This window comes from Botrytis fragariae (genome assembly GCF_013461495.1).
Source record: "Botrytis fragariae strain BVB16 chromosome Unknown tig00000000, whole genome shotgun sequence".
NCBI lineage: Eukaryota > Fungi > Ascomycota > Leotiomycetes > Helotiales > Sclerotiniaceae > Botrytis > Botrytis fragariae.
In genome coordinates this window covers 2028272-2049855 of record NW_023500986.1, presented here as the reverse complement: position 1 = coordinate 2049855, position 21584 = coordinate 2028272, and the positions used below count along the sequence as shown (strand labels likewise).

The 21584-nt window shown below is 44.2% G+C and overlaps 9 protein-coding genes across 9 annotated transcripts; 6 read left to right on the top strand and 3 right to left on the bottom strand.

Annotated features, from left to right (window-relative positions):
* Window positions 1-1189: 1189 nt before the first annotated feature.
* On the bottom strand, window positions 1190-3614 carry Bfra_006855 (putative c6 finger domain-containing protein; the record flags this gene model as incomplete). The annotated part of the gene is made up of 3 exons (XM_037337226.1): window positions 1190-1290; window positions 1359-2555; window positions 2621-3614. The coding sequence occupies 3 exons, from the start codon at window positions 3612-3614 to the stop codon at window positions 1190-1192; spliced, it is 2292 nt and encodes a 763-aa protein (XP_037198592.1).
* A 2876-nt stretch (window positions 3615-6490) lies between these two features.
* Window positions 6491-8333, top strand: Bfra_006854 (putative farnesyltransferase subunit beta protein; the record flags this gene model as incomplete). The annotated part of the gene is made up of 5 exons (XM_037337225.1): window positions 6491-7308; window positions 7363-7490; window positions 7538-7655; window positions 7713-8006; window positions 8069-8333. 5 exons carry the CDS (start codon window positions 6491-6493, stop codon window positions 8331-8333), a joined length of 1623 nt encoding a protein of 540 aa, XP_037198591.1.
* A 788-nt stretch (window positions 8334-9121) lies between these two features.
* Window positions 9122-10127, bottom strand: Bfra_006853 (uncharacterized protein; the record flags this gene model as incomplete). Its single annotated transcript, XM_037337224.1, has 2 exons — window positions 9122-9313; window positions 10053-10127. The coding sequence occupies 2 exons, from the start codon at window positions 10125-10127 to the stop codon at window positions 9122-9124; spliced, it is 267 nt and encodes an 88-aa protein (XP_037198590.1).
* Window positions 10128-10365: 238 nt separating this feature from the next.
* Window positions 10366-10684, top strand: Bfra_006852 (uncharacterized protein; the record flags this gene model as incomplete). The annotated part of the gene is made up of 2 exons (XM_037337223.1): window positions 10366-10418; window positions 10498-10684. The coding sequence occupies 2 exons, from the start codon at window positions 10366-10368 to the stop codon at window positions 10682-10684; spliced, it is 240 nt and encodes a 79-aa protein (XP_037198589.1).
* Window positions 10685-11804: 1120 nt separating this feature from the next.
* Window positions 11805-12507, top strand: Bfra_006850 (uncharacterized protein; the record flags this gene model as incomplete). The annotated part of the gene is made up of 2 exons (XM_037337222.1): window positions 11805-11832; window positions 12134-12507. 2 exons carry the CDS (start codon window positions 11805-11807, stop codon window positions 12505-12507), a joined length of 402 nt encoding a protein of 133 aa, XP_037198588.1.
* A 1593-nt stretch (window positions 12508-14100) lies between these two features.
* On the bottom strand, window positions 14101-15270 carry Bfra_006849 (putative gas1-like protein; the record flags this gene model as incomplete). Its single annotated transcript, XM_037337221.1, has 3 exons — window positions 14101-14387; window positions 14440-15093; window positions 15159-15270. 3 exons carry the CDS (start codon window positions 15268-15270, stop codon window positions 14101-14103), a joined length of 1053 nt encoding a protein of 350 aa, XP_037198587.1.
* Window positions 15271-16633: 1363 nt separating this feature from the next.
* Window positions 16634-17052, top strand: Bfra_006848ib (uncharacterized protein; the record flags this gene model as incomplete). Its single annotated transcript, XM_037337220.1, has 2 exons — window positions 16634-16707; window positions 16809-17052. 2 exons carry the CDS (start codon window positions 16634-16636, stop codon window positions 17050-17052), a joined length of 318 nt encoding a protein of 105 aa, XP_037198586.1.
* A 419-nt stretch (window positions 17053-17471) lies between these two features.
* On the top strand, window positions 17472-17912 carry Bfra_006848ia (putative fungal specific transcription factor domain-containing protein; the record flags this gene model as incomplete). Its single annotated transcript, XM_037337219.1, has 2 exons — window positions 17472-17643; window positions 17695-17912. The coding sequence occupies 2 exons, from the start codon at window positions 17472-17474 to the stop codon at window positions 17910-17912; spliced, it is 390 nt and encodes a 129-aa protein (XP_037198585.1).
* A 2081-nt stretch (window positions 17913-19993) lies between these two features.
* Bfra_006847 (putative n-methyltransferase protein) lies at window positions 19994-21097 on the top strand (the record flags this gene model as incomplete). Its single annotated transcript, XM_037337218.1, has 4 exons — window positions 19994-20127; window positions 20180-20290; window positions 20345-20601; window positions 20664-21097. The coding sequence occupies 4 exons, from the start codon at window positions 19994-19996 to the stop codon at window positions 21095-21097; spliced, it is 936 nt and encodes a 311-aa protein (XP_037198584.1).
* Window positions 21098-21584: the final 487 nt, after the last annotated feature.

Genomic DNA, 21584 nt, shown 5'->3' with positions numbered 1-21584 from the left:
TCTACGACCCTTCCCTCCCCGAAATTTCTCCTCATGTATAAAAATATGCCTTTCTTGCGTCCGACATCCAATAACTTCGTATACACATCCTCCTCTTCCTCCTCCATACTCTCTCTCTCTCTCTCCCTCGCAGCTTAAAAAAAACACCCCTCGCTCGCGCTATTGCTCTTCGCCCATCTTTCATCCCATCCCATCGCATGCCCCATTGATTTCCCCCTTTCCATAAACAAAAAAAGAGAGAGAAAAGCAAACCGAGAGATAAATAAGTTCAATGCACGCCATGCCATACATAATAATAATAATCTTTTCATAGGGTTCATATTTCGGCAGTTACTTCGATCATTTCTTCTGCCTTCTTTTAAATAAACGCTTGAGAGAAACAATGACAATGAGATAAGGTAAGATGAGTAAATAAATAGAAAAATCAATAAAACACCTCTCCATCCATTTATTCCGTGAGAGGGTGGGAAAGAAAACGCAATGATGAGATGGATAGATAATAGTAAAAAAGATAACATAGGGGGGTCCGTAGAAACATAAAAACATTGACATGTAAACGTTAAGCGTTCTTTAAATTCCATGATCTTCGTTAAAGGTGGGTAGATTGTGTTTGTTTATGTGTATGTGTGTGTGTGTGTAATGATGAGATTAGATTTCCAAGATTTCTCTTGAAATCTCAATCATATGTACATACATACATGTAACCACAAAAATCAACATGTGTCGTTTGTTTCGTTAAAGGGGGTCGGTCGTTGAGTTGGTTGGGGAGGGAGGAAACTTTTTGCGGCTGATGATGATGATAAATAAAAGATTGAAAAGAAAAGGAGAAGAAAAAATAGAGGAAAATTTCAAAAAAAAAAAAAAAACAACCAAAACGCTATGCCGTGGATAACAAAAGTAAAATGAAAAATAGGAAATTAACAAATTATTCTTTTCATTCGTTCTGTTCTTTCTTGCTTTCTCTAAGAAAGAGAAGGAGAAAAGGTGGAAAAACATATTCCTGCAATCGTTTTCTTTTTTCATATCATGTCATGGATGGTCATGAAGAGCATTGAATTCGTTATCTTGGTACCGGAAACCGGGGATGGGTAACGGGTTTGTACAGGGAGGGGTTGTGCAATTGGGGGTTTATATAGCGGGCGGTGAGGTTGGTATATATTTGCAAATGGGGATAGATGGAGGAGGAGGATTAATTTGCGCGAATGACGAGTTTGGAGAGGAATTTGTTGGAGAGACAGTCGAAGTCGCGACGGTCGAATTTAGCGTCAGGTCGGGTTTTGAGGTAGGATTCTAGATGGGGTGGGTTAGTCATGTTATGTTGGATGGAGAGGAGAGGAGAGGAGAGAGGGGGAACAAACCATGCTTGGTTACGTGACCTCTCATTTCAGTCATGGCTTCGCAGACAGCTACGTTGTTGTTGAGGAGTTGACCATGTCTTCTAGTTTCCCAATCGGTAAACGCAGGGAGTTTCTGGGAAATGGCATGGAATAATCCGACGATGACGCCTACTGGGGTGGTTTCCATATCGTTGCAGAATTTGTTGACGGCTGCTTGGTCGGGAACCCGGTAATGACAATCGAATTGCATTTCTTCCCACACAGCGAGGAGGATCGATGCAAGCATGAAGATTGTGGGCCAGTTCTTGAGTCTGTCACCACTGTAAACGCTAGAGTAGAGTGAGGACAATTCTTCGAGAATCTCCTTTTGGAGTTCACGCCACATGTCGGCGAGGGCACATTTGATTTGGAAATTGATCATGACGGGGGCGACGACCTTTCCGTTGAATTTGGAGTCCTCGTCATCGATGATTCCTTCCATTGGGTGCTCGTCTCCTCTTTGCTCGACCATGGTAACGTGTAAGGTGAGGTTGTAAGCAAGAACGAGTTTCAATGCCTTGCGGACGACGGAAACCTTCTCTTTCATGTAGTAGCGGTGAGCAGTCTTCAAAATCTCGGTAATGAATGGAGTGCCCTCAAAGTACTCATCGATAAATTCTTCAAAAGGTCCATCGATGTGTTTATCGAGGTACTCAGATAATGCTTCATTCGAGACACCTTCAGAACCAGCAGACATTCTCTCCGTGCGAGTTTCAAACTCGATGGGTTCTTCGTGATCACCCTCAACCCAGTCGACATTAAAGCAACTATCATCACTCACATAAACCTCTCTCGCCATAATCGGCAGAGCAAATCCATATCCGTGAGTAATCCAAAGCAACTCCTCCTTTTGCGAGAATCCCTTGATATTGTAAACAGACACACCTCTCCCCACGTGACGTTCATAATCCGCCTTCCAATCCTTCATGAAGTAACCAATATCCTTGATATCGATACGCGTACACGGCACCTGCCACAAACGAGCATGCGAAGGTTGACATCCCGCACAGGGCTCACCCTTATCGCACGTCTTCTTCAAGAATTTACAGCGGAGACAGGCTCGCAATTTCCTTATTTCGCTAGCTTGTTTGCGCTGCTCTGGTAATAAGGGGCCGCGTCTTCGTCCAACGCGCTTCTCGGTTGGGGCATCCTTCTTTCCGTTGGAGGTGCGGCGGATGACTGGTTTGGTGGCTTTGGCCGTGGGGCTCTTGCGGGGTGCGGAGTTTCTTCTTGCGGGAGGCGACGAGGTGCTGGATGGAGAGGTACGGTTGGAAGTTGTTGAAGCCGCCGTGGATTTTGTAGATGGAGCTTGGATGGGTTGTGGGGAACGGCCGCAGCGGGACTGATAATATCGTGATTGTGATGATGTGCTTCGCCGTGGAAACAATTCCTGTGTCCACCCGTCACATCCAAATAGCTGTCCGAGCCCGGTGAGTACGGCGAGTATGGGTATCCTGACAAATCCTCAAAACTGCCAAAGGTATCTATCGATTGATGACCGTCGGATTGCGATGAATCCGAGTGACTTCGCAAATGTAATGTTTGTCCTGGGTTGAAAATTGCTTGGTTTTGCGCTTGTTGATAGGTGTTGAAATCCTGGTACGTATCGACTGTCGACCATCCGTGATCACTACTCGAACTGGGTAACGAGAGCACTTCCAAGTACGTACCCGTCGGTGAGTTGCTTCCCAGACTTTGTCGTCCTATACTTGGAATTCCATGGTTCGAGGTAAAATTCATCGCATACTCGAATTCATGCCAATCCTGCCATTGATTCGCCTGCGCCTCAACCGTTTGTGTGAGTCCGTTAAATGGAGCTTCCATCTGGAGACTGGCTTCGAGAGCTGCTTGTGTGGTTGCAGGTAAGCCATAGTCGAGAGGTGAGGTTTGGTACGGGCTGCCAAATGTATATTGTGGTCCCATCAACGAGTTGTCCGGGATAAATTGCGACAATTGCTGAGGGGAAAGTTGCTGGGGTGACAAATGCTGAGGTTGCTGTTGTATCGGCCAATCTGTCAATAATGTGGGAGAATTATGATGGTGTCCGGTTTGATACTGTTGGTGTCCACTATGTCCTGGCGAAGTTTCCCGTCGGTCGTCAGATCCTCCTGAGGCCATATCCAACGGCAGTGGCCAAGTCGAACGCGTAGTCATATTGGTAAATTGGTATCGTGGGTCACGTTGCTCGAACGAAAGGTCTAATAGACCTTCTGGCGAGAAGTCAAGATTTGAGCTCATTGTCGCGGATTACTTGTTGGAATGGTCAATAGTATTGTAAGAAAGAGGGTCGAAGACACCGCTCTTTGAAGAAGAGGAAAACCTCACGATGTTAGTCGGTGTGTGGCCTATTGGTAGTAGAAGTTCGTAAGGTGAGGGTAGGATCCACATAAGGAGCGGTGTGGGATTTCGGCAAACTTATACGACCCCAGCCATTTTGAGCCCACTGGCAAGCCTTCGCCGAATCAGGTGTGACGGCTGGAACCACAAGCGTCTTCTTGCTGCATGGGGCAGCATGAGACTACTGCGAGCAGAGAAGTCATGTGTCCAATGGATTCGATTTCTATGGTAGATTTTGGAGAAGTCCCTGGGAGACAGAGTATTTTTCAGGGCTCACCCATGAAAATAACAAGCAATAGTGATTGGAAGGAGTCTTAAGACCCAGAGTAGCTTGATACTTAGTGGGCTCCCACTGTAAGTTAACCCTCTATTTATCAAGAGGGGCTGGAAGTTAGGGAAGTGGAGAAATAGCCTGTAAGTAGTTACGATTGATGCTCGAATTAGCGGCGCAGTACCTAAAACAATGGCTATATAATAGCGGGTGCTAGGCTTTCCCTACCTACTTACCACTAATTTGAGTCAAGAACAACACCTGTCAATAGATAGTACTCCGTACAGTACATGAAAATCTACTGAACAACAAATCATGAAATAGATTCCCGAACGCTATATGGACGGAGTAGACGAGATCGAATGATTTCAGTGGCGATTGCTAGAAAAGGTTCTGGACATCCGACTAAAGACTTTTGAATCTCCAATTGAGATGGCTGAGGTCTCCATTTTGACTCAATGGTTGCTCTGTCAATCAATATCTTTCGGATCTATCCTACGATTAGAGTTTTACATACTTTTTCTTAAACCCTTTCCCACATCTACGACGCCAAAGATGATAAGATGGTCCCCTGGACCCTCTCTGCCTCTCCCTACGAAGTTTTTTCTCAAATTTCTTCAAAAATCCCCTCGTTTGTTGAGTGCACGTCTCTCTTTTTGGCTTCGGCATGTCAGATCTTTCGCCTAGACCCGAGAGGGTAGAGTGAGCTTAGCATCCGAGCTATCGCAATCCAGAAAAATCCAATTCGGTCTAAACTTTGTTTCAAGCGTTGTCAAACCTCAAGAACTGACTCTACAAGAGCTTTGAATGTATGAACCGGTCAGGTATCCTGTGTATGGGTGACGGGACCTGGAAGAATATTGTAAGATGGTGACCACCATTTCATTGACTTGTATGTACAGTAATCAAATGAGGATTCTGACCGTACATCGACTGTAAGTTTATCTCATTTCCATATGTTCTACACGAAGGAGGCGTCAGAGATGCAACATTGAGGTAGCAGTGAACCAGGGGATCCCGTCCTGCAATAAACTCAATTCAACCTCAACCACAATCAGTTCTTATCGGAGTGATAATGGATGATCTTCATCAACGATTAACGCTATGCTGCTTACGTCCGCCTTGTACCACCCTCCCGTACCTAACCAGATATCTACCGGCATTTCGCAAATGCCTTCTATCGAAACAATATCGGATTGAGAATATCTCAACTATCCTGTCTGGTACAGTATGTGTCTACATTCGCACCGCATAGATGAATTCCTGGTGGACCTTGACAACGTGCCAACGAGATCTGAGACACCACCAGGCACGAAGATTGTATGACAAGATAAAAAAGCAATCAACAAACAGCCGCCATATGCGATTAACATTTATGCCCCTCATTTCCACCCCTCCTTCCCCTCATCGTTTCGCAATTTCATCATCAACTTGGCACTAACACCTACTTTCATGTACAAAATGTATCGATTGAGTAGGTGTTATCCAAGCAGTGTAACCCACGATGGCTTCTTGATTAAAAATTCCTCGTATCCTATCCTCTGATAGAACGGCCCATCCCTCCGATAGCTGCATATCGAAATTCATGCAAAAACGCCTCAACACCACACGCCTGCAGCGGATGAATTTCCTCTCGGGTCTCTTCATTGGTCAATCCAAAAACATTCTGCAAATCAGCGCATGCCGACATATTCCTCGCATATCGCGCCCCATGTTAAGTAGTGAAACGTTTTGTTATGAAATTGGAGATTTGTCAGTGTCGGAAAAGAGTTGTCATCTCATGTTCTATGTATGATAATCTGTTTTTCTCTTCCTTCAAAACTTCCTTTGGGGCGTCAACAATTATTTGCCACTATCCTCAAGTTACATACAGCCTTCGCCATTGTGCTTTATGATGCGGATTTGACGTGCCGCGAGTGAAAGAACAAAAGGTAGTAGAACTGATTAGGCTCCCGAACGAATTAGAGCCCTGGCTGGCATTCAATATCTGCAGATACATGCTTTGGGCAAAATGGCACCGTACCACCAGTAATCATAGGTCGGCAATGACCGAAGGATGACAGCCCAATTACCAAAATAGAGAGATTCAACTTGCTTGCAGTCTCGCCTTACGGCAACTTGCATTTCGTGAATGTAAATGCAAATGCGAATGCAAATGTGCAGGTAGATGTGTTGCAACGGAATCACCTTGGGATCTTTGGAACAATCGTAGAAGACGTATGGAACGTTGCTTTGCTCGCATTGCATCTTCAATCGTATTTTGAACACAAAGAATCTATATCGGCAATGGTACAAATTCAACCAAATGCGGATTTTTGATCAAGATGGACGGACTTTCAGGCTTTGGTAGCCTTCTTTGGCTCTTGTGGTAATAATTTTTGTAAGCGAGCACTGACCTGGTCAACCTCGAAGCATCAATCAGTAAAACAATAGTAAAGACCAATAGCGAATCATGACGGAAGATCATTGTATTCCTTGAATCTTAGACAAAAAACATCCAACCCACATGACTTTCATTATCAAAGGAAAGAAGCCTCACCATAGTGTCAAGTTCAATCGACGTGCAATGGAAGAGAAGAAGGGCTCGAATAAAAAGTCTTCATCTCTATCTCCTTCCAGCAAACTAGATCAACTTTTATATGATGCTTCACTAGAGAATCAAGCACAAACACCTGGTTTTATTATACAAGAATCTTCATCATCGCAAGCAGATATTGAGGCTGAAACTGATGAAGATATTGTTTACGGCTCATCCCGACCAATCACAGCGGAGGCTTTTATGAATATGATTCCCGATACCTTCACGGAGTACCCCCTACTCCATGATCAATTGCAGACTCAGACATCTCATCTTCAAGATCAAACCATTCAAGAATGTCTTCCTTTTCTTTCGGGAAAAGAAGCTGGATTGACCTATAATCCATATGGGGTTCCACATCTGAGTCGAAAAAAGCATATTCAGTTCCTTCATAAGAATCTACAAAAGTTGCCCTCGGCATATGTCGCTGCTGATGCAAGCAGACCATGGATGTTCTACTGGGCATTGGCTGGTCTCTCAACCTTGGGAGAAGATGTATCATCATATCGAGAAAAAATCATTTCAACATGTCGACCCATCCAGAATGCGACTGGAGGGTTTGGTGGAGGAAATGGTCAGATGTCACATTTGGCCACGACCTATGCAAACATTCTATCAATTTCCATGGTAGGTGGGCAAGAAGCCTTGGATATCATTGATCGCAAGGCAATGTGGAAATGGCTAGGCAGCTTGAAGATGTCTACCGGGGGGTTCAGAATGGCTGTGGGTGGCGAGGAAGATATTCGGTAAGCCTTCCGAAAGTAGGACGATGGAGGACAGGAAACTGATATTTTTCAAAGTGGTGCATATTGTGCTCTGATTCTCATTACACTCCTAAGTTTACCTCTCGATCTTCCCCAAGATGCTCCCGCGAGATCATCAAACTATACTACTTTCATCGATGGACTTCCAGAATGGATCTCAAGATGTATGTTCAAAACAAAGAAGAAATTAAATCTTGTGCTAATAGAATAGGTCAAACATTTGAGGGCGGTATAGGAGCTCGACCTAATGTCGAAGCCCATGGCGCGTATGCGTTCTTAGCATTAGGCTGTTTGTGCATTTTAGGTGAACCACACATCACGATACCTCAGTAGGTTAAAATTGTATAGCTAATCATCCACGAATCACTATGCTAACACATATCTAGGTATCTTGACGTGCCCGGCTTTATTTCATGGCTATCAGCACGTCAATATGCGCCGGAAGGCGGCTTCTCAGGTCGCACAAATAAGTTAGTCGACGGGTGCTACTCCCATTGGGTTGGAGGATGTTGGCCTCTATTGGAAGCATGCCTTGAAGGACCAGCGCAGCAGACTCAAACAGGGTCATCCTCGAATCCAGATTCGGTAAATCTCTACAGTCGCGACGGTTTGATCAGGTACATCCTCTGCTGTTGTCAGGATACAGGAAATCGGGGTGGATTGAGGGATAAGCCCAGCCAGTAAGCATGAAGAGCCGATCTCTTCTTTTCCGCTCCACATGAATGCTGATCTTCTATTATAGTCGCTCTGATTCGTATCACACATGCTATGTTTTGGCAGGTCTTAGTTCCGCACAGCATAAGTGGCATTTCAACACGTCTGCACAGAAAACGGAATCGAGTGGAACGCTCGTTTCACCGTATCAATGGACGGCCGAGCCTTATGTTGAGACAACACAGATATATGATGAAGAAGATAGGGTGGAGACTCTCCACCCGGTTTTCGTGATACCAGAAGGCGTTGCTGAGGAGACCCGGGCATACTTCGCTTCAAAGGGGACCTTTTAAAACGTACCAACATTTTGAATATATGGGCTGAATTTACATTGGCTCGGGATTGGTATTTATGGGACGAAAAGTCTGCACATATAGATCGCGCCAGTTTCACACTTCGTCGGCGACGGGGGTGGGCTTTACATATCACGTGATGTACATAATCTATTTTACCGCAAGACAGATTCAACGATGCGTTAGTTAAGTCCAACCGACCAATTGGGTCTTCCATTTTCCCGGTGGCTGAGCTTGAGAATGGCCTGATTGTTGTCCTTCCTTCTTTGTTGCCAACAGGGTCAACATCTGAACGTGACTGGAAAATTGTGTTGATTTAAAAGCAAGCGGCGTTTGTGAGATACATTAACCCCAATGGCAACATAGGTGGCAGTTACGAGATACGTCGTACTAACTGTTCGTTCAGTTCCGGAAAAGAACGAAGGATTTGATAATCTCTCTTCACATGAAATCCATATGATAGATCATAAAGAGACTGTATTGCTAGGTACTGTAGCTCCTTGGTAAGTTGCATGAAGTGCATGAAGGTCTCCCTTCGCATTTTATTCCGTTTTGATACCGAGTAGATTCTTACTAGACTGGTGGGAAAGTGGAGACCGAGAGTGGATGCTTTGGGGAAGTTCTTTTCTCATGGTTCGCCAATTTATCGGGATAACAAGAAGATCGAATGGAAAACTGGTGGTCGAGGTCACCCCCCCCCCACATTGAAGATTGGTCGGTTCTCTCGGTTCTACCAACTGTTTTCGGTCTCATTGAATCGTCATGAGCTCACCGCAAAGTATCACCAACTACTTTGTTATTCTTGTACAAGTGAGGAGTGGATATGGCAATACGATACATATTGGGTCGGCCATGTGAAGTGTGTGTTGTGTGTGTTGTTGTGTTGGACTTTTGAGGACATGTCGTATCATGGTACCGGTATCAATGGATCCAGGATCCGAGAGGGTTCCCGACTTTTGGGGGAGCTTCGGAGATAGATACTATTATTGATCTGTACTTTAGATACTGTATGTAGAAATTCCAGCTCCAGTAATTGTTGTCCGCACATGCATTTTGATTCCACTTCGTTGCTTAAAGTACCTAGGTACAGGATGATTTCCCCTCTCCCTCGCAAGAGGAGAAAGAGAGAACCCCTTCACTTACTCGCTAGTTGCATAGCGCTGCTACAGCTGCAACATGCAGGCCATTTCCACTGTCTTGTAACTTTTTTGTATCATATACCCACATCGCGTATTTACGAATCAATTACTTCCCTCTAGAGCAGTTTCTTCCGACTCGCCACCTATTTTGGTCAATAGAACGGAACCTAGGTCTGGGTTAAACAAGAGGAAGTTGAACTTGTAGATGATGCAAATTGGAACGATTCAAATCTCGATCCATCATCTTCTTCCATGTCAGATCAACTTATCACGGCCGTATTCTAATGTCCCCGAGCTTGCATTTGTACCAAACGGTAGGATTCTCGGTATGATCAATGGCGATTGGAATCTGCAGGATTCTTACTTGGTACATATGCTCGCTCGATTGCAATGGGAAGTGTGCCAATGGGCCCAATTGTGAAAAATGCCCCCCCAAGTACCTGCCTGGTCAATGTAACGGTTGAATCTTCAGAACGGGACGGTGCGACGGCCCTTCCCATAATCTTTCAAAATAAATGAAAACAGGAAACCAAAGAGGAAGCTGGTAATTCTGGATATTTCGCAAGATTGCACGATTAACAAGATTCTTTATTGTACTTTGTGCTGCATAAGGTTGTTTGTGTTGCTTGTCCTTCTCGGTGTTTGATTGTTCCATGGAGGGATCAAGGGGAAAAGGAAAAGTCTTTATTTCCACGAACCATCAACGAATAATGTTCCCAAACTTATTCCTTCCAACCTCAGACTCTAGAGTCGTCTACACACTTCATACATCTGGAGTACATCCGACCAGCGACTTGCTAACTTCTAGATCTACGGCATCTTCACGCTTTGCTTAATATACTTTACCGTTATACCATTTTCAATTTCAACGGCATATAATCATTACTATCGAGATGTCAAGCGCACTGCCAACTCATCAAGCATACGCACCACAACCTTGTTTACGGTTAGTAGTAGACCTGGCTGATTTTTGCCTCGCATCTTTTTTTGATTCCTTCGCGAATCAACTATCACAAATATTGAAGCACAATACTCGATGATGAAGGCCGGTCAATTCCAGCCACTGTTCATGCACTGAAGGCTCACCGACTTCGTGTCAAGCCGTACTCCAGTCATTCCGCGTCAATCGCGCTGCTTGTTGCGATCTCTTTCTCTCTTTCTCTCGTCTCTCCTTTACGACCCCAAATGTACCGTGGTAGTGCGGGGCAATAGAGACATGTCCCGAGAACAGGAAACGCCTTCATCTTTCCACATTTGTTATTAACAAGCACTCAATGGCACCATTTCAAGGAAAGCACAAGCCATTTTGGGGTCAAAGGATTCAATATCAATGTATCGGTAGATGGTAGGTACAATTAGATGAATTTCTGGAGGATTATGTCCCTGACCTAGCCAGCAATATTGACGTTTTTCTTGCATTTGGACCCATGGTACTTTTGTAATGCCATCGATTTCTTTGCATTAGTGGCCAACCCAGCGGATCTCTCTGGGAAAAAGTCCGTAATTGCTGAAGATTTACTCATCTTTTTTGCCATCCATCTATGATGTTACAGTATCCATTGAGTCTTGGCTCTTTTCTCTGCTCGCGGTCCGCAAACTTTTTACTCACCCCCATGGTAATGGCATGTTCCCATATTTTGTCCGGATCAGTGGGACAAGGTATCTCGCGAGCTCTTTTTGCCACCCCGCTGCATCGACAATTTCAATATCTGCAGACGTTTCTCAGAACGGAGATTTGGTACGTTCAAGCTATCCAAGATCATCGCTTCTATGCGTTCCCATGCTGTGGTGGAGTTTGCCTAATTATGTTGATATATTATCACTGGCAACGGCATACGCCAACACATCGCTCGCCATCATATCCAAAGAGCCGCATTCATGACTTGCAGATGGTTCAAGCCATTGTCCTATCTAAACAGCTTCTCAATTCTGCTACGGGAAATCACCCCATGATCCTTGTTCAACGCTAACCATTAGACTCTGCAATAAATCACACATGTCTCGCCATTAATGAAGGAAAGTCCTGCACAGAACCCCTAGAACATCCACTCGATCATAGTCAGCCTTATTCTTCAACACCACAACACCATCCATACATCATTGTATTCACATACACGGCACTGAGTGTGTGCATATTTCCCTGTATACCTTAAACATTGGGCTCAATTGCGTCCATATCGTCAGATCTGTAGCGTTCGGCACTTATCTAAATTCAAGGCATACTCACTGCCTGATATCGATCGAGGACGGGGTGTCTCACCACACTTCAGACGACGGGCATAGCTTCTGTCTTGGGGATCCGATCACACTCTGACATTTTAAGAATACCAAAATGGGGTTCTACATGGCATATTTAGAGAGTACGTTGGTTCATCAGTTCGGATTTTTTTCTTCATCACCTCAGTGGGAATTTGTATTCGATTGGGCTTCTTGATATAACCCTGCCCTGGCCAGCGTTGTATCAAAAAAGTGCTGAGTTGATCGCCTCAATATGTTCATCTGTTACCGTCCTCTTGGGATCCATAATCCCGCTGCGCTACCAAACACGCCCCAATGGATATGCTATTCCTGATGGGGTCAATATTATGGACACCAGCGTTACATTCACCTTCAGAATACAAATTGTGCAACAAAATCCCTAGTCTACCCGCTGACATGTAGACAGATTTGTGCCGTCGACGAGGTTGGCAAGGTCCCAGTACAAGACGTACCGCGACGCACAAGGCTTCACTTGTCTCGTTCTCGTCAATGGACAGGAGTACCAAACAGATCTAGCATACCAAACCGATGCCTTGGCTCAGGAGAATGCCGCCACACAGGCCTTTATGGTTTGCCGTCAGTCGTCAGTTAATGGAGGGATGTTGGCTCGTAATGGCGTCATCCAAGGATTGCCTGCCAACGAGACGGCCAGCCGCAACAAGAAGAGAAATGATCGTCAGCGTCAACATTCCGTGACGCTCAGTAGCAGCTCCTCGAGCACATCTTCCGAATCGGAAAATAGAGACATCAGATACCCAATGACTGTCGGCAGTTAAGAAGTGACTGCCGACAAATCCATGTTGGTGCAATGCGATGCACTACGTACTACCCACTTATACATGAAACGATACAGCAGGGACCCCGAGGCAAATGAAAAATTACGACTTACGACTATCCATGACAAAGACGGATCATCACGGGCGGCATATTATCAAAAGGAAAGAATATTCCACTGGCACGTTGCTATTAACTTTAACGACTTCCTTAACGAATTTTTCCATATACTCCTTTTTTATCCATTTCATTCATTCACATCATTATGAGATCAACGAACTGCACGAATTTCCTTTACTCTTTTATATTTCCTTTTTGCTTTCTCATGAACTCTTGTTTTGTTTGGAGCGGAATGATCAAGAATCTACAATATCTACAAGATACAAATGCTATTGCAAAATACTATTGTGTATGACGAATGAGCCACGATTTTCTTGGGTATCACAGCACCGGAATCTCGTGGAGAAAATGAGGCGACTCGATATTCCTGTACACGGTCTTTACGGAGAGGCAACTTATCTCTATTTTTTGCCTTTGGAGATTGGAAGATGGGTGGTTGCGTTGTGGTGATTTAGTGCTTGTTTGTAGTGAGCAAGTAAGCGAGTGGCGAGGGAAGCGTGAGAGAGAGATGACGGGAGGGCTTTTATGGTGTGGTTTTTCATGGCATGATTGTTACAGTTGACGAGGACGGAGGTTACACTCTTTGTGGAGGATAGCGATGCATTGCATGGAGGAAACTCTGTTTGAGCGTTTGAGAGATGGGTGGTAGGTCATGAACATAAACATGATGTTATGAGTGAGCGTTGCACTGGGGGGCTCGCGCTTCTTCTGGGCGGCGATTGATTTCCTCGAGATTATGATTGATGACTTATGGATACATTTTCTTACATTTATGATGATGAAGAAAAAAAACTTAGGGCTACCTTACTTTACGAATTTACTATTTTATCTACTTACCTATAGCTTGGTTGAATGGTTGAAACTGTGCTGTTTTATAATGTGTCTGACGAGCGAATGAAATGACAAGACGGATTAGATTCATGTATGATGTGTCAAGGAAAGCGTGTTATGCAGATGGTAGCTGTTCTTGGATAGATACATAGCACCAGTGATGGCGTAGGAAAAGAATGGGTGAAATGTGCCGACAAGAAGGCTCAGAATATAGCTTAGATAGATCAGGAAGGGATCGAAGACCCAAGAGCTATCGTCCACGTGTACCAACCGAACGTCGCCGGCGTCCGAGACGATGCTATGTCATCTATACATTCTGCACTTTTCAGCCTAGAGGTATACATGATCAGTGGTTAGGCAAGAGAGCACCTTGCAACGCACTCGAGTTCCAAGATATTATTCCTTCTCGGGCATATTCGACCCACTTGCAATTCAAAGAGCACAAATAATCTGTCATCTTTCAATCTTTCAATTCATTCGTCCACATATCATATACACATGCCCCAAAGTTATCTCTCCAAATCTATTTATATACATTAAAAAAAAGCATCTTCCATTCTCATGAAGTAAGTATCTCTTGACATGCACCTCTGGTATCTATTCCCATCTTCTACCTAAAACCCACTATATAGCACCACCAAAGTCTAGTTCGAAGGCTCTTCCCAGCTATCAGCCGCAAATAGTCTACTGGCCCACTTTAAACTCGATCCTCTTGCCTTATTATTATTATTTCTTCCATTTCCGTTTCCGTTGCCCTTCGCATTGGCATTTCCTTTGCCATTTCCTTTGGCGGCAGTGGTTGTGGTTGCTTTTGCGGATGAGGTGGACGAGGTTGTGGTTGTAGATGCGACGGCTGCGTTGACGCCTACATTATCTACAGCGAGGGTCATGACGGGGGCTGCTTTGGATGTTATGGAAGCGCTGAGGAGGGCTGTTCGTTTTGTTAGTTGTAAACTTTTATCATGAGATTGGGATTAACATACCATTAGCACCATTGAAACCCTTTACGCCGTCAGCGGAACCAGCGGCTTGATTAGCGGCAACAGCGACAGGAAGATCAACGTTGTTTTCTTGGACTTGTGCTTCGATGGCTTTGAGTGTTTGAGCGGTAGAGATGGTATTGGCGCTGTTATTGGTAGCAGCAACATCGGTTTGTTGAACAGCAAAACAACCACCAAATGGACCAGCAACAGCATTGTTGCGGCAGCGAACGGTGCAGATGTTTCCCGTAGAGGCACCAGTGCAGGCAAGGTTATCAGGCATCTGAACGGTGATGTTGAAGTCTTGAGTTTTGGCTTGGGATAGTCCGTTGACTCCTGGTACGTTGTTGGTGACGGTTAAATTTTGGGAAATGACACCAGCATTGCTGGTTTGGTCGAGATCGCAGGTGTAGGGGCCGGCTCCATCTGCGTTGACTTGATGAATGGTGACGGTCATCAGTGTACCGGCTTTCACTTTTGTGACCGCACCGGCGGAGAGAGCATTTTCGGTGTTTTCTCCTACATCAATGTTGCCGCTCAATTCTGTACGGCCACATTCATTGACGATGTTGGCTGCGATTTCGGAATCACGAATAATGGTTGTGTCTTGTTGACAAGGACTGATGCCAGTACAATTTCTTGCGATAGCATCGTCGACTAGGTAAGCAAATTAAATTAGATTAATATCCCGAAATATGGGGAAATTTAGATTGGAAGTTTACCTTTAAATCCAACACTTGCGGGGGATCCTGCAATACCTTGAGCAGCAAGGATAACACCGTGAGCTTGAGCGACGGACAATAATGCCGCTTGAAATAAAATAGAAGTATACATATTGACGGTAAGGAAGGTGTCCTGCACTAAGAAATGAATGAATAAGAGTTAGATTATAGGAGAATCGCCCGGATCCTGTACAGAATTGAAAGAGTCTAAAGTGTAATGAAAAAGAAAGAATTGCGAATACAACTGGAGATGCGGATGTAGATGTACAAACGGTGAAAAGGAAAATGCTCCTGCCTTTTAAGAACCGTGTATCAGCAAAACTTCACGATACAAGTTCGTCATGGGTAATAGCTCATATCGCCTCCTGAATAATAATGCAACTCTCCTACAAAATCTGTTGCAGGCAACGTGGATCTTAGGAATATTTTTGCCTGCCTGTCACTGAGGTCGGCACTTTCTCAGTACTGAGCAAGAATAGGAACTAATTCCCACCCATTGAAAACGATTTCAGAAACAACCCAAGGTCGTCATCTCATGCCTGTACGCTCGTTGTATCATATTGTTCAGATGTTCGCCGTATCAGATTTTTCAGATGACAGATCTTGGAAGTCAAAGCAAGCTTACTTTGACTCCAAACTTAGATACAAAAGACTCTTCGTTGCCTCGACAGAAGATTGTGATACAGGACGCAAGGATACTACCTCGCATCTTCTGCCCAAAGTTTGAAGAATTAGAAGAATAGTAAGATACTATCCTGATAAGTAAAGAATCCAAGACGTCTGACCCGCTGCCAAGGAGGGACTGTTAAGATGGGGCTTTGAGCGGCAATGAGCTTTGAATAGATTAACAGCAAATAATCAGACCAGATTTTGCAGTAGGATGGCAACGTTGAAACCAGTGCCAAGGTATTTTGGACGAAAGGAAGTAAAGAAATTGAAAATCTCGTGTTTGTTGTCTGAAGTTTTGACGATGGTGTTTGAAGTGAGTGGGGTTCAGTCTCCTGGGAAATCCTCATTGGGAAAACCGTAGCCCTATCTTGATCCGAAGTATCTCCGTACAAGGACAAATTATTCCGCTCCAAGAATTCGAAGTCGAAACAAATCTATTCGTAGCACATCTGGAAATCATCCGATACTTCTTCTTGAATGTGGGAAACTATAACCGTGTATGAAGAAATGGAGTCGGCTATAGAAAGAAACATGTATCACGGAGACGGCTCAGTCAATTTTGATGACGACTGCTGCAGTTACGGGACCGAACGATAGGAAAGATCAGGATATACGGCAAATCAAACAAAGTCTGCTTGTCCGCCACTTGGTGTGATGGTTACCAAATGATCATGGAACTTAACGCCGCAGATTCTTATATTGTGTGGCTGCAATAACGTGAGCCATAGTGCGAGTGTATCGTCAAGTCTCCTACAACAGGTCACCCTTAATAATAAGTAGAGACACGCAATTCCCCGTGCAAAGTCATGGCTGAGAGCAAAGCGACAGAACACCTCAGAAAAACTAACATCGAAACTCTGCAGTTTATTGAAGACCCGTTGTAAGAGGAATAGGAAAGTGTTCTCGCGCACAGAAGATATCCGCACAAGCAAACGTTGTTAGAGTAGGCACAATGCTATTTCTAGTATTAACAAGTCATAGTGCGATCACTCATTTCCTTGCCCTAATTGTCTTGTTCGAAACGAGCAATCGGCATGCCAATTTGGAAGAGAAATTGCCAAAAATGGCAATTGTTGGGGAAAGTAAAAATGTCTCATTCGACGACGAAGAATCATCTGAAGCCATAGAGCTTGAGCCATACCCCATGTCTCAGGTTCACGCACTTGAATTTGCGAAGCCCAGTGGGAATAACAACATTACGCTTGGTATCTTGAGAATTCTATAGAGCCACGACACGGTGCCAAGTTCCTCTTTACCAAAGGTCCGTCCATAGCGACAGATAAGAGCGGGCTGCGAGAGAAGTACAAGAACTTGATTTGCCAACTTCCTTCAAAGCAGTTATCGGAAGCCTCCTTGAAATTTTCTTCCGAGAAGTTAACCATCAGTATTCTCCATTGGATGAAGACATTTTCCGAGATAATCTCAAGAGTTGGAATAGGTCATCCTTTTCTATACTTGAAAAGGCTGCACTTGGATTGTCGGAAGTCATAAAGTTCTGTCCTGTGTTGTTCTTTTAATAGTTCAGTCAGTATCATTCTCCAATTTTTCACCACCGGGGTATAATCCCACCTTAGACTTCAAATATGCCATCAACATATCATTTGATGGTGTTGTGGGCGACTACAGCCAGTCTGACATTCACTCATGGCTCTACCAAACAGACAACATGCCACTTTGATTACTGTTCGAGCAAGAATCATCTGCACGTCATCCCTCAAAAAGTTTCGAACGTTACCTGAATCTGGCAGAGCTCTAGCGTTCAGAGCTACTCTTGAAGTTCTAGGCTATCAAAGGGTCTTGTTCGTTATCCTCTTTCGTAGGATTTAATGTCTAAAACTACGCACTTTCGACGCTGCAATTATTATAGGTGCCAAATATGTCATGTATTCTTATAAGAATAAAAATGGTCTAAACGAGTCCCTTCAACAGTTTGAATGGGCAATGAAGCGGTTTGATGTAATGGGGAATCAGAACGTCATGGCCAAGGCTGCATTGGGCATACTGGAAGGCGTGTCCGTCTATTCGAATAAAAGCTCTCATGTCAGCACTAAATATTGTGCCTTGCATGGAGTCGTTTTCGAGTAGCCTTAGCCAATCCTAGAATCTTGATGGCATCTTCGATCCCAATACAACATGTCATACAAAGATGTGGCAGTTTGATGGTGATTTTCGTGATCACAGCTTTCGGAGATTTATGAATGATCATTTTGCTTGATGTAAGGGATATTTATATTATTTCGAGTGAGATGATATAACGGAGCGGAATGAGGCTAACTCACAACCTTTAAACTCGAGTGACGGGGCAGGTTATAGAAAGCTCTGTATTATCAAGAACACTTAGTGTAATTACCTTTCAATTACAATGACAAACTCGTTCTAACCACGCAAAGTGGTCTTCTAGAAACGCGGCACCAGCATCCAATGATATTTTAGCGAATTTTCTATCGTTAGGGAAACGGAAGCACAATAAATATCCTATAAAGGTAGCAGGTTCACACTGGCCATTCTACTCACATAGTAATAGTCTGAGAAGAGCAAACGAAAGTTTCGATTAATCACCAATGTTCGGAACTTGACTGCCTGTGGGACTGCCACAAACCCTCCATCTCCCAGGCCCGACGTACGTCTCTCCACCACATATCTTACACTCGATGTTACCATCTTATCAACCAATACATAGCCTGTGGGTTGTTACTTAACACAATCGAGCACAATATTCGTAGCCTATTAATAAAGCACCTAGCTCTCCAGCTCTTAGGCCTAACGCGCCTCGCTGCCAAGCTAGATAGATGAACCCCGATCACGTGCTGCTGGCTACGATTGATGTTGTAGAGAGAAGCTATTTGTGAAGAATGTATCATCGACGCTTAAGGCTCCGGTCGAAGGGTTAAAGACTACAGAGCTCACAATGTCAGACAGCTCAATTGTGGTGAGGCACTCTTAGACACATGATGTGCATCTTGAAACTGCTTCCTCTTGCGAGTCCATAGAATTTTTTTCTATCACAAAAGATGACATATTGAGCTCCGTGTTCGGCCAGCTTTTTGTGGTACTCGTACTTATTACATGTGAGCTGTTTAGGCTTTATTCCCTAGAAAGTATGTTGCAATGCCTCTCAGACTTCAGCTCTATGCAATAATACTTTCGATTACATTTGATACTACCTGGGTCTCATTATAAGGAAACCTTCTCATGTGCTCCACATGCTTATTGGATTACATGCATATACTCACATTCGGATTGTCACAATGGACATATATATGCCAGCTCACTACAAACTCAGATCATTGAGAGTCTATTCTCCGCAGGAACTTGCACATGCCACTGTGCGTCCTTTACACTGACTCAATCCCCCCATATCATCAATACAAAATATAGTGTGGAAGCTTACTTCCAGAGAGGTGTAGATAGATAGCATCTGACAGATTACGAATGTCGCCGCCGCTACTGGTCAGAATGCGCATAGCGTAGTAACGCGGAGACCTGCTGCTATGGATTCATTAGTGAGCCCTGAATCATACCTCGCTACCTCTGGACTAGTTCAATTGACAAGTAGATACAATAATGCTCATGTGAGAAATCATTAATCATTAATCAGCCGACTCAACGGTATGTTGGTCAACTTACACAACGTGATTGGGGGGGTAGTGTGGGGTGTACGAACCCCTGTATCACCGGATTCCAAATCCTCATCGGCACGTTTACCCAATCATATTAAGATTCTCCGTATTGAATAGCCGTCTTAAGACTCCGATTCTCTAGAGTTTTTTTTTTTTTTTCAGAATATCGCATTTTCGGCAGTTCGGAATCCCTATGTATACACAGGGGTACCATCGCTTGTCTTGCCTCTTTTCGCTAAATCCGCCTTTGTGATTGAATAGTGGACAGCTGAACATCATGCGTCCTGCAATGAAACATAGCCATCGTGTCGGATTCTGTTAGTCGTTGGTTTGTCCCCTTTTCCACAGCATGGGATGAAGAGGGGTACCGAGAGCCATGCTGTATTGAGGGATATTATAAATAGACCTGAGCTTTTTACCTTTGATGTTGTCGGCATTTCATCTGAAAGTACTTTCTTGAGTTTTTAGGTGGATACTTATCTGTGATTTTAAGATTGAGATTATAAAAATATCTACACGGACTCGTCGTTTCCACTCGCATTGGAAATGGAAATTGCAGCGGTAGAAAAGGTGATTGCCATCGCCAAGTTGCCGACTACCCCAGTCACTACAGTTGAGATAGAATCACCAGATCAGGAACTTTACTTGCTTAATAGAAGAGACGAGGAAGAGAGAGACAGGTGTGAATCTCAGGAGATAATTTGACTTATCGTATGTACTAATATATCCCAGGCTAGACCAACAGAGCAAAGCCATTAAGGTCATCAGAGGCGGACACGTCCTTGACCCCCGAATCCCCAAGCAAAATGTGTCCAGAGTAGCAGATATAGCAACAGGTACCGGGTACGATAGCATTATTCCTTTAGATTCCAAAATCTAATACTGACTCTTACTTAGTATCTGGCTCAGGGAATTAGCTGAGGAATTTGCGAATGGAGGACACAACCTTCTGGAGACAGTAGGGTTCGACATCTCTCCCGACCAATTCCCCAAGAATGCTGCTCGGGAAAATAAGTTTGTATTATGGGACATGACGAAGAGTTTCCCTAAAGAATACCACGGTACCTTTGATGTCGTGCACATACGACTCGTGGTGCTCGCCCTGAAAGTCGAACAGATCAAAGGCGTTGTGGAAAATTTAGTCAAGTTACTCAGTAAGAATTCCTCATTCTCAATCTCCAAAACAACACCGAAAACCCGTAACTAACCAACACAGAACCCGGTGGATATCTCCAATGGACCGACATGTCCTACCGCAACGGCCTCAAGATAACACACTCCGCTGATGAAAGCGAGCCCTTGTGGAAAACCGGGGTAGACAAGATGTTCAAGCACTGGGGCGACCAAGGATTTTCCTACGATCCACCTGACGACGTCGAAAGGATTCTCCAAAATTTACCCGTGGAGGATGTGCATGTGACTGACCACACATTTGCACCGTATCACAAACCAGAAATAAACGACCTGGTGACTGAGTGGCAATCGCGCGCCAAAGCGCTGATTATAGAATTGCTATCGTCTCGGAATGGATCGAGTGACGAAGAAGCGAAGATGGCTGCGTATCTCTATCGGAAGAAGGCGGTCGAGATGAGAAAGCGGGGAGTAATATGGAGGTCACCGATGGCAACTTTGGTTGCTCGAAAGGAGTAGAAGCTGTAAAGGAGCAGGCACAAGTCCAACATTCGTCATGAAAGATTTGATGTTAAGGCAATGCGAAGCGTGCGAGGAAAGCTTTTGCAGCTGTCTGTGGAGGCATTCACTCTGAATTAGAAGACAATTCAAGGAATATCAGGTAGATTCATGTTTCTGCAGAATTTGCGAGGCGTTGCTGACACCGTTCTGTTAAGTAAAGACGTTTCCCTGAGCTCACCAGTGGATTTCTCAACTCGTTGTTCTAGCCATGAGTTTGTAATCAAAAGAATCCCAAAAAAACACCACTGATCAATCCCACACATGATACCAAACCTATCTACTTCTCCATGATATCGCAACGCTCTTCCTTTTTCCTTCCACATGTATATACATCATCACTATTCCATTCAAATTCAAGACCCTACCCGTTGCGACGGCAGTCACAATTATGCGAACTTAAGTCAATTCAATGCATGATGATGACGATTTCGCTCAAAAATGATAA